General features: G+C 40.3%; 1 protein-coding gene across 2 annotated transcripts; it reads left to right on the plus strand.

The window, feature by feature from the left end:
- Nucleotides 1–15: 15 nt before the first annotated feature.
- Nucleotides 16–11,342, plus strand: ehhadh (enoyl-CoA, hydratase/3-hydroxyacyl CoA dehydrogenase). Of its 2 annotated transcripts, none has more exons than XM_075479789.1 (7): nucleotides 16–192; nucleotides 2,812–2,915; nucleotides 3,572–3,741; nucleotides 4,060–4,171; nucleotides 5,620–5,724; nucleotides 8,334–8,675; nucleotides 9,019–11,342. In XM_075479789.1, exons 2-7 carry the CDS (start codon nucleotides 2,840–2,842, stop codon nucleotides 10,269–10,271), a joined length of 2,058 nt encoding a protein of 685 aa, XP_075335904.1. In that variant the 5' UTR covers nucleotides 16–192; nucleotides 2,812–2,839; the 3' UTR covers nucleotides 10,272–11,342. The 2 variants fall into 2 exon arrangements, with proteins under 2 accessions (XP_075335904.1, XP_075335903.1); XM_075479788.1 differs by lacking the exon at nucleotides 16–192 and adding an exon at nucleotides 269–356.
- The last annotated feature ends 471 nt before the right edge of the window (nucleotides 11,343–11,813 follow it).

Raw genomic sequence — 11,813 nt, forward strand, 5'->3', positions numbered from 1 at the left:
CCACAGTTATATATTACAGTAATATATCCAATTTAAGTGTGTATTAGTCAAGCGTATGACGCAAATTAATCGAGGAGTCAGTTAGGCTCCACTCCAGGAGGAGGCGGTAGTGCTCCAAATGTCTTATTGCAAATAGGAGGACGAAGAAGACCGTTTGGACAGTGTCCATGAAGGGACAAAACTGTGATAAAGGTGAGATAGTTCTGCTGGCTGCAGGAGTTTTGTTTCAAAGTCCAGTTGGCCCACCAAACGCAGTGCGACGACAAGTATTGCTTCGATACCATGGCTCTTTACACTCGTGTTTCGGGGTCTGTTGGCATTATTACTCTACAAAATCCTCCTGTTAATGCACTCAGGTGAGTTTAAGTTAATAAACTAAACAAAAACAAGGCTGCAGAACTGCTTTACTTCAAGTTACTTTCTCTGACAAGAAATACGTGGTTCAATATTTGGCTTATCTTTGATATTAGCATTAGATATGTTATGAACATCCTTAACTCAACAAGAAGGAAACATAAAAGACGGGAGAAAACTAACTCTATTTTGTTAACAGAATACGAGATGGTTTCTCCACAGGGTGGCGTAAGAGCAAAAGGCTGTAACCAGTGTTGCTGCTACCAGTGTTGTCATTACATTAGATGGTATACAGTCTGTTGTTACAATCTGATGTCGGTCGCTGCCAGGTGGTGACCACATATTAGTGATAAGTACATTTATTCGTGTACTTTTACAGGTGCTTAAAAGTTTATGAAGCTTTTGAATGTTTTTCTTCATATTTGCATAAATATGACTGAAAATGGCATCCTGTTCTCGCACAAATCACTGAGGTATGTGGAGAACACAAGTGCAGATCGTGGCAGATGCCCATCATGTTGGATAAGGTTGAAGAAACCATCTCTAAAGAGTTTGGACTCCACATTCAGATTGTGTACAAATGGAGGAGATTCAGGAGAATTCTTACTCCCTTGGCGTGGTCATCCACCAGAGAGAACTCCTTGAGCAAGGTGTGCTACAGTAGTAGTCTGCACGGTCAGAAAGGAACACATGGATACTAAAGGCCTCTTTGATCGTTAAATGTGAATGAGTTCACCATCAGGAAAGCTCTAAACAACAATGCTGAGCATGCCAGGTCTGCAAGGAGAAAGTTATACTTTAAGAAAATGACTTTGCTTCCTGTGTGCAGGTTACTACAAATAGCAGATGGCTGTTAGAGTAAGTGTTCAGCGGACTGATAAGGCAAAATTTACCTTTTTTTGTTTACATGAGAAGTGTTATGTTTGAAGAAAGACAAACAATGGGTTCCAGCATAAGAACCTTCTCCATCTCTAAAACATGGTGTTGGTAGTAGCCTATCATGGTTTGGGACGATTTTGCGGCGTCTTTGCCAGGATGGCTAGTTCCTTTTGAAGGAACAGTATGTTCTGAATAATACCAACTTACCCTCAAGCAAAACATTAGGACATCTCTCTGATTAAGTCACAAGAGACACTGGATCATGCAGTAAGACAATAACCTATATCACTCAAGTGGTTTCTACAAAGGATGGTTAAGGAATGTAATTAATGTTTTGGGGTGGCTAAATTAAGGTCGCTTAATAGAGCAGTTCATGTGAAAAAACTCAGCAACATCTCATATGCTGTTCTGTGAAGAATGGGGAAAAAATAGCTCCAAGCGGATGTAGTTACTGGAAGTGTTTGGTGAAGTTACTGCTGCATCAGTTACTCAAAGCAAACTATTAATGACCTAGAATTTTTTTAACTAGTTTCTCTTTATCTTGGACTTGTATGAGAATATGATGTTGTAGGTATATTTATGCAGAAATACAGAAAGAGAGATGTTGTACTCTGCAGCTCTTTGTTGTTGGTCTGACAGCTGGAGTTGCTCATTTTAAGCCGTAACATTTGTGACTTTATAAACTGTGATGCATTTATATTTTTTTAAAGATGTTATTGTTTTAAAAGGATGTTAAAATGACTGACCTGCCTCAGTTTCGTGGTGCTGCTTATATTGATTAAAAAAACAAAAAGTATCAAAGTATTATGACACTGACAGTGGGTTTTCTGCTGCACAGTGAATACTTGGGTTTTGATACTTTCAGATACATTTAACTGGTAATAGATGTGCACTTTTAATGCACTATGGTGTTCCTTTCTTTTGGCAAGGAGGCTGAATTCTACTCCAAAACCCCTGAGCTGAATTAGGTTGTATATATCACATTATCGTGCATTTCAGATCCCTCCCATCAGGCTCAGCTGTTCAGCTGTATGCCATCAGGCTAAGGGATCATGTAGCACAACAGTAACACTTTAATTAATCATTTACAGATGGCTGTTTGTCTGAGAGCAAATCTCTCTTTTCAGGAACATCTTGTTCACACTCTGAATATCACACTCGCACCTAAAGGGCATGCAAGCTGAGTTATCATTTTTTGACTCAATTCGGGCCACGGTTTCTTTATTTTACAGAAACATGCTCAGTATGGGGTGTATTACATGTTGTAGATAATGCTTATATTTTCATGGTTGTTTCCATTGTTATTTTTTTAAAGGTTCTTTATTCTAGGTTCATTTATAAACTAGAAAAATGGTAATCAGATGATAGCTGTTCATTTTAAATTTCACCATATGTAGAATTTCACAGCTGAATAAGGTAATAACATTTAGTTCTTTTGTTAAACACTTACATGTTGTTAATCAGTCTTATCTCTGATTCATATTGCTACATATTTGGTTGTGATAGTCCGTAGGGGGAAGGTTTTAATGCTATTTAAACCATGCTGTTGACAGTCTGAAGCTCTTTTTGCTATTGCAGTGCTGCAGTGAGGCAAGGTATTGTTGACATGATGGACAAAGCGCTGAGTGAGCCAGAGGTGAAGTCTGTGGTCATCTGTGGCCAGAATGGAAGATTCTGTGGAGGTATGTGAGCAATCTCCGAGACCACAATGGTTACTAAACTCCAAATAGTTCAATGTTCATCATGTTTCACAAATTCGAATGAGGAAAAAAGGTCAAAGGGTCCTTTCTCTTGATATTTCTATTCCAACTGCGTAACTTAACGCTGGAAGCAGTCACAAAAGGAGGAAGTAGGTAGGCGTGAATCAAGGGATCGCACACATGTTCCAAAAATTAAACCCGATTAGACTAAACTGAAACAGGCACAGGTGGAAACATGAATAAAAGTATATCATTGTGCCAGAGCTTGGACTCTACAGATGTTCTTGAACAGCTTATGTGTATTAAATAACAATTGAAATAAACCTAAATTGATTAAATTAATATAAATAAACATGATTATGGAAAATTAGTTAAAGTAAAGATAGATGAATAGGGCTGCAACTAATGATTAATTTAATCATCAATCCATTAATCAGATTATTATCTCAGTGACTTGATAGATTTTAGACCAGAGCACTTTCTTTTTGTCTCTTATCTGTGCGAAACCCAAACATATTCATGGCAGCCACCACAGACCAAATCCACAAGCTATCCACAATTTTTTTTTTCTCTATGCCATAATCTGTCTTTGTGATTCAACCGTCAGGTCGTGTGATCTATGTGAATTTCTATTACAGGGGCAGACATCAAGGAGTTTGGCGAAACCATGACCGGGCCTCCACTGGTACCAATGTTACACAAAATCGAGTCAGGAACCAAACCAGTGGTGGCAGCCATAGAGGGGATCGCTTTAGGCGGAGGCCTCGAGCTGGCACTTGGTTGTCACTATCGCATCGCACACTCTAAAGTTAGTTCATGCCTCAAATCTCTGTCTCTGTTTATCAGTGTCTCGCGGTGTTGAGGGGCTGAGTGGCATTAGCCTCCAAGTGACAGGTTTATCTTTCAAGTTACAGTGTCAGCTTACTGAATAGTTTTTTTTCCTAAATCCCCAATTTCAGTAGTTTTGTCTTTTATTCTTCTGTCGGTAACAGTGATCTTATTTGTAGTCCATAACATCCTCATAATGTAATAACTGGATAAAGAAAGATATGTCTGGAATGTCTTTTGTACCCATATTTTTCTCCCCATTTCATTTCTCAAATTTGTTGCTGTTGTGTCCTTTCAGGCCAGACTGGGACTTCCAGAGGTGCTTCTGGGTCTGCTGCCAGCTGCAGGGGGAACCCAGCGTCTACCAAGGCTCATTGGTGTCCCAGCTGCCTTAGACCTCATCACCACAGGTAGAAAAAATAGGTTAACTTCATCTGACATTTAAAGTATTGATTTATATCCACGTTTCATAGTACTTTAGTTTTAATTCTTAGTTTATAATTGCCCTGTTTTCATGATAAACTGCCATCGACAAGGAAGCAGAGCAGAGTCCAGCTGTTTTGCCTCAGGTAGCACAGTTGTATCCACACCAAAACTTTCGAAAGAAGTTTCATGAGAGAATGTCAGAGCAGAGATCCATGACCTAAAGTAATAACGGGTGATTTATTGCTTACAATTAAAAAACTGCTGAAAGAAAACTGAAAATTCTTGTTGGGCTGCAGCCAATTTAGAATTCTGACCTTTTCCCAGCTGAGATGCTATTGGCATGAGCCGAAGAGGTCCGTTCACTCAGTAGATCCCAGAAATATAGATGAAACCGTTTTGTCTGGAGTAATGATTTAAAACTTCTCATAAGCAGCTACGGAATAAGTTGTAAAGGTTGTTGCTGATGAAGGAGGTTCTGTGAGCTGGTAAAATGATAATGATCCTTTTTTTTTCTGCTGGGAGTTTCGTTGAATAAAGACAAGAAACGTTCATTGATTTGTGTGTTATTAGTGCAGTCAGATTGCGTCTGTCTAGAATGATTAATTTGCTTGATTGACGACATTTAATGAATAACTGGTGCAGAAATCGTGGACATAATATAATAAATAATACATTTATTTATATAGCATCTTTCATACATAAAATATAGCTCAAAGTGCTTTACAAATAAGATCAATATACAAAGTAAATAAAGTAAAAATACCACAAGAACAACAAAATAGAGCACAATAGAACATGTCACTATTACTATATAAATAGTAATAATGATAATAATAGAATCCATAAAACTAGTAGAACGCGAGGGTGTATAGATGTGTCTTTAGCTGCTTTTTAAAGTTTGTAATATCTGTTGACTGACGAATATACACTGGTAGAGAGTTCCAGATTTTTGGTGCATAAAAACAGATAGCAGCTTCACCCGTCTTTTTATATTTCATCCTAGGAACACTTAATAAAGTAGCACCTGATGATCTTAGAGCTCGATTTGAAATGTCGAATTTTTGACATGAAAATGGTCAGACTTTTCCTGGAAATGTAGCTGCAGGCAATGTACTCTGCTGACCAGGGGGTGTCAGCCTATCATAAGTTTTACCACTAAGTGGTGTCTCTCCTGATTCACTGCTCTGTTCAGACTGTCTTAAATGATCTTAATAAATCTATTAAGATAAATTGTAATTCCTCATCTTTTTCTTTCTTTCTGTTTGATTATGCAACATTTTTCCTTTGAAGTCCACAGACAAACAGGATGTTGTGTTTATATTATATGCTTCTTAGTGACGAGACACCAAAGCACTCATTCAGCACCTGTATTCATCCAACAATTAAGAATATCTCATCCTTGCTGTACTGGTGACTTTCATCTGTCCAACAGGTCGCCATGTGACCGCAGCTGAGGCGCTGCAACTTGGAATAGTTGATGAGGTTACTGATGGCAACACTGTGGATGCTGCAGTGAAGTTTGCCTTGAGTGTTGCAGGTGAGATACAAAAAAAAAAAAAACTCTCTTCACTGGTTTAAAAAAATAAATAAATAACACGGTGAAAGGAAGAGAAATCCTTTCCAGAGCAGTTATTTTAGAGAAGTCCGACATCATGAAGTGTCGACATGTAGGCTGTGAAAGTGAAAGGAAGCAGAAAACATGGCAGCCAGATACTCCACCACAGAAGCCATGAAAGTTTCATGGCCTTGTCAGATGTGCTCTGATGTCTTCACTGCTTTTGCTGTATTATTCAGAAGGGCGAAAAGGGACAAACTTTCCTAGCATATTAATAATAAGCCCTCACAGTCATTTAGAAGGATGGGGATTGCTGTACGCACGTGAATCCGACTCATTTACACATCAAATGGATGTCTGAAGTGTGCCACGTCCCCGCAATTTAGAAGGAAAGGCTTCTCAGTCTGTATCAATTAAAAAAAAACTACTCAGTTTGGCTTATTAGGGATAAAATTGAGTGGGGAAATACCAGGAAGCTCAGCTTAAATGAAAAACAAGGTGCTTTAAGAGTCGTCGTTGTGTGTAGAAGGGGATTTTACATTTTAGAGGTTACTTTCTTTTGGAATAGGGTTACTCTGCTCATCAAGAAAGTGAATACGCACAATCATTAATATCTGCTCTTGCTTTTATTTATTGGAGCTTTCCTGAGTTTTGTATCCTTTCTTTTACAGTGGATTAAAACAAGTACCGCCCACTCTGTGTGGGGTTTTTCTGTGTTGGAACACTTGAGGGGGAAGGTGTATTTAGCCTCTGACGAGTCCTGGTTGTACAAGAGCTTTTGATTTTTCTGCATGAAACAAACATGAGTTGTGTTTTCATGACTGCACTGCAGCCTTCAAGTGAATTTTTTTATATATATATATATATATATATATATATATATATATATATGAGGGGCTTTTTATGCCTTTAATGGACAGGAAGCAGAGGGGGGGGTGACATGCAGTAAAGGGCCGTCCGGTGCGGGACTCGAACCGGGGCCAGCTGCAGCGAGGACTGTAGCCTCTATACATGGGACGCCTGCACAACCCACTACGCCACCGACCACCCCTCAAGTGACTTTTTCAGAGCTGTCATCTTGTTGCTCTATTTCTGAGCCATAACAGCTCATTTCTAAGCCATTTGAATCAGCAGGAAGACTGTTTGTGCTAACTATTGTGCCTGTAGCAAAGAATCTCATATCTGGAAATCGTCAATAGTTAAATCAGAAGAATAGCATCAAAGACACAATCAAAAGAAAATGGCATTGGATTTTTTTTCTCCACACTATACTGCCAAGACGACTGAGTGGGTGATGAAGTTACTGCTTTTTGTAAAAGTGAGGTTTTGAGTGGGTCTGCCAGGGAATGGAGGAGATGAGGATGAGGATTCTGACGGATTAGCAGGAGTGTTCATTGAGGACAGGAAATGTGAATTTTAAATTTTAAATTTCAATTTTCAATACAAGCAAAGTTGTTTGCACGTTTCAGATCGCAGGGGTCATCCTGAGATGCTTTGCCACTCGATAAACACCACAAGTACATATTTATGGAAAAATCCATTTGTGCACTTACACTGATGGACATGTGGATGCATGCACACACACCTCACTGACACACACAGACAGATTCTGGTCTCTCAGTTGTGATGAGATTAACTTTTTTTATTTTTTTTTATTCACCCCCGTGGTTGCAACATCTGCCCACTACATCTGTCGGGACAGCCAGGATTCCCATTCGCTGTAAATCCAGAGCTGAACCATTTACAGATTAACTGCTTGCAATAATGCCTCTTAAATTAGACTGGAACACCTCACTGATATTTACTGTGGACAGAGTATGCACTTAACTCGTCTTAAATGACCGCCATCGTTTATTCTTTATTCATGAGGTACTGTTTTACTGGAAATGGTTTGTTATTGGAAAAGGTGGATACTAATAATCAGATATGGCTGCTGTCCCTTTAAGCTTCGCCATGGTGACCCAGTTTCTTGCCCGGACCCACGGCTGAGTGTATTTCACGAGAGCTGTGAAGGATTCTGACTACTGTCTCGTGTAATCACGTCAGAAGAGACAGGACTGGGAATAATTTACAAGATTTTAGCAGAGTGCCCATCTCCTTTTATGATCATTGATCCCAAGTTTAGATTACAGTAAACAGCAAGTCTTGCGTTTGTTAGTTTTATCATTTTAACATTAAATCTGTTTTTTAAAACATTAATCTCTTGTGAATTCACCCTAAAATATCTCCTTAGCTCATGCTCAAAACCATAGAATCTCCTTCACCTAATTGCTCTCAAAGTTGGAACTTCACTGACCTTTGTGTCCTAATACCAAAACTCAGCTCTGCATTATTCAAGGTGAACCGTGACCGTTCAGTCCCTGCAATTATCTGTAAATGGTCTGTCAAATCAGTCTGTTCATAGAAGCAGCTGGGCTATCTGGTGATTATGTGGGAGAGTGTGCCTGAAAAAAAGGTTAATACCCGAACTTGCTAAGTGCTGGTGGACAGATTTGACATAGTAGGAAAAAAAAGGAACCTATGGGCAAATAGAATAGTCTTTCTAGAAGAGTCTTTCCTTTGGAGTCACTTCTTCAATTTCTCTTTCTCAGGAAAATCACTGGATGCGTGTCGCATAAGCACTTATCCATGCCCACAGCTCCCTGATTCGGATGCTTTCTTTGAAATGGCGATGCAGCAGGTGCGGCAGAGTGCCCGTGGAGCCATAGCACCAGTTGCATGTGTCCAGGCGGTGCATGCAGCTGTCTCTCTTCCCTATACTCAAGGTATGAAGCGGGAGAAGGAACTGATGGGCACTCTCTTCACCTCTGGCCAGGCCCGCGCTCTGCAGTATTATTTTTTTGCTCAGAGAGCTGTCGGCAGGTGGAGCACTCCCAGTGGATCCCGGTGGGACACAAGCAAGCCCAGGCCTGTGCACAAAGCAGCTGTCATTGGTGAGTTTTGGGCATTTAATTTCTTTTTGTGTTTAGCTGTCTTAATTGGGACAAGCACACTGATTCATCAAGCTATGTGTGAGGCATTTTCAAATTCACATTGCCTTTGGAAGCTAAGCCCTCATTTACAGTTCATCTGAGTTTAATGGATGAACTCTCTCTTCCCTGCAGGGTGGATTGGCTATATGACAATCTGCATATGTGGAGCTCAGCAGCTTGTGCATTAATATTGCAAGCTTTGAAAAATCTTCACTCGATGCAGCCTGACTAAAACTATTTAGAGAATATACTATATTTTATCAGAGACTTCAGTGGTATTCAACTTGTGATTTTGTCCTCTTAGGTCTTGGCACCATGGGTAGAGGTATAACCGTGGCTCTTGCACAGGCAGGGTTGTCGGTGGTTGCCGTGGAGACCCATGAGAAGCTGTTGATGGAGGCAAAGCAGGCAGTTTCAGGCATGCTAGAGCGAGGAGCCAAGAGACGTGGGGTGGTCCCTGCATATGATAACATTAGTTACAGCTGTAACATCCGGCCTGTGGCAGATGTTGACCTTGTCATCGAAGCTGTGTTTGAGGACATGACTTTAAAGAAGACCATCTTTCAGCAGCTGTCTGAGATTTGTAAACCAGGCACATTCCTGTGCACAAACACCTCCGGGCTTGACATAGACCAGCTTGCCTCTCAAACCCACAACCCAGAGTTGGTGGTTGGAATGCACTTTTTTGCTCCAGCCCATGTCATGAAGTTGTTGGAAGTGGTGTATGGACCACGGTCATCTCCTCAAGCTGTGGCCACTGCCATGCAGCTCGGAAAGAAAATGGACAAAGTGAGCGTGCTGGTTGGAAACTGCCGGGGCTTTGTGGGGAACCGCATGCTGAAGCCGTATTTGGATCAAGCTTTCTTCTTATTAGAGGAAGGAGCCACACCAGAGTTGGTAGATCGAGTTCTGGAGGAGTTTGGATTTGCCATGGGGGTTTTCAGAATGTCCGACCTCTCTGGGCTTGACATCGGCTGGAGAGTCAGGAAGGCAGATGGGTTGGTGGTGCCTGAAGTTTTAACGGGACCGTCAGCTAGAATCCGTCACGGTTTCAGGTACAGCCCGTTGGGAGACCTGCTTTGTGAGCAGGGACGGTTTGGTCAGAAAACAGGAAGAGGATGGTATCAGTATGACAAACCTGGTGGTCGGGTAGCGAAGTCTGACCCATGGCTGCACAGCTTTCTGGAAGAGTACCGTACCCAATACGGCTTGGCGGCACGCTGCATAGACCACCAGGAGGTGCTAGAGCGCTGTCTTTATGCTCTAATAAACGAGGGCTTCCGCATTCTACAAGATGGAATAGCTGCAGGACCCGAAGACATCGATGTCATCTATGTGCTCGGCTACAGCTGGCCCCGGCACCGTGGGGGCCCTATGTTCTACGCTGGCTTGGTGGGTTTGACCAACGTCCTGGAGAGGCTGGAGCACTACCACCAGGTGCACCCTGATGTGCCCAGCCTGCAGCCCTGCAGCCTGCTCAGGAAGCTTGTGGCCAGTGGCAGCCCACCTGTCCACAGGTGGAGGGAGTTCATCAAGAAAATCCACAGCCAGCTTTAAACAATTTAGCTTTAACAATCTTAATACACGTGTGTGATCGTGTACGCTGATTAACCAAATGGCTGTAAACTTACACTGCACTTTGCAATACGGCGAGGCTGATTTATTTCTGTGTTTATGGGTGATTATGGAGAAGGCTGCATATGCACCGAGGGACCAGTTTAATAGGAGCACTTGCACAATAGATGTTCAAACCAAAAAAGCCACAATTCTGACTTTGCAGACATAAACATTTTTGTCAGAATCAGATGTTGAGCCAGTTTTCTATATCAACATCAGAAAAACTTTATTGATCCTTGTTTAAAGATTTACTTCTATTTCAGTCGCTCAGCAAAGTTTAAGTAGAAGGAAATGCAAATTATGCAGATCCTTCATGTATTAGTGATGATAATTGTAACAACTACACATCAATTGATTAGGAAATGTTTTGAAGCAAAAATCAATAATGTAGAAATGTAACTGAAAACAGCAGTTTCAAAGCAGAATATGGAGATCTGCAGAGTGCAGGTAATATTAAAGTCTTTGAAATATAAATGAACAGTAATGGAAGCGAAACTTTTAAAATTGATAGCCTCAACAGAAAGCTGAAGCTAGAATTAAGTCCCCATCCTCTACACAACTGTGTTGTGGACTTATTCATCATCGGAAAAAAAAAAACTATCACACTATCCTCTGCAGTCTGTTGATTGTATTATTGTGTATAAGATATTTTCCTCTTTGTATCTGCACATCAAGCTGGACAAAATTCTTGAAACAACTTCAAATATACCACAACAACTAGAAACCTTTTAGCAGCCAACAGAATTACATTGGCAATTAATCATGATGGTCTTTGTGGGGTTTGGATGTATTGCAGGATTTTTCATATGACTGTAACAATTGTTACATAATCACCTGATTGCAATTATATTAGCTTACTATGATCATTTTGCATAATGTTTAGAAACACTGAGATACAAGAATGTGAAAATACTTTAGTCTTTACTTAATCTGTAACTAGAGATCTCTGTTGTGACCCTAAATTTAATCCACTACTCTGAGAAATGTGACATTTAAATAAAAAACATGTGTATTTTTTTTATGATTTATTATTTTCCAATATGCTTTAGATAATTACTTGAACTGTATGTGAAATATGAACAGACATTTGAATAAAGACGTGTTATACACCGTGTATTGTCCTGTTTTTGGCACATGATGTATGCAGCTTTTGTCTGGCTTGTTAATTGTCGATGGCATTTTATATTGTTTATTTAGTCAGGAAAACAAACAGACACCTATAGCTCTGGTGTCTTGTGTTTTCTGTCGGCTCAGTGACTGAGGAGAACTGATTTTTAAAAGCGGTTTAACATAAATCCATGGCTCATTCTCAAGTAAATCTCAATCTCATGTCCGTAATTGAACAGCTGTTAAGGTTGCCGCCTAGCGGATGGAGACTAACAACGAGCATCTGGATGATTTTGCTTTAAAATGCTCATTTTTGTCTGCAGCTACCGTATCTCTAAAATATATAATTGCAAGAAACTGCTTAAGGTGTCTTTT

The sequence above is a fragment of the Odontesthes bonariensis genome, chromosome 12 (genome assembly GCF_027942865.1).
Source record: "Odontesthes bonariensis isolate fOdoBon6 chromosome 12, fOdoBon6.hap1, whole genome shotgun sequence".
In the NCBI taxonomy this organism is placed as follows: Eukaryota; Metazoa; Chordata; class Actinopteri; order Atheriniformes; family Atherinopsidae; genus Odontesthes; species Odontesthes bonariensis.

What these genes read in the sequence shown, in the direction of transcription:
- ehhadh (XM_075479788.1), top strand. Translation starts at nt 283, where the DNA reads ATGGCTCTTTACACTCGTGTTTCGGGGTCTGTTGGCATTATTACTCTA. An exon ending in CCTCCTGTTAATGCACTCAG is followed by an intron (nt 357 to 2,811) that starts GTGAGTTTAAGT and finishes TTGCTATTGCAG; the next exon opens with TGCTGCAGTGAGGCAAGGTA. An exon ending in CTTAGACCTCATCACCACAG is followed by an intron (nt 4,172 to 5,619) that starts GTAGAAAAAATA and finishes TCTGTCCAACAG; the next exon opens with GTCGCCATGTGACCGCAGCT.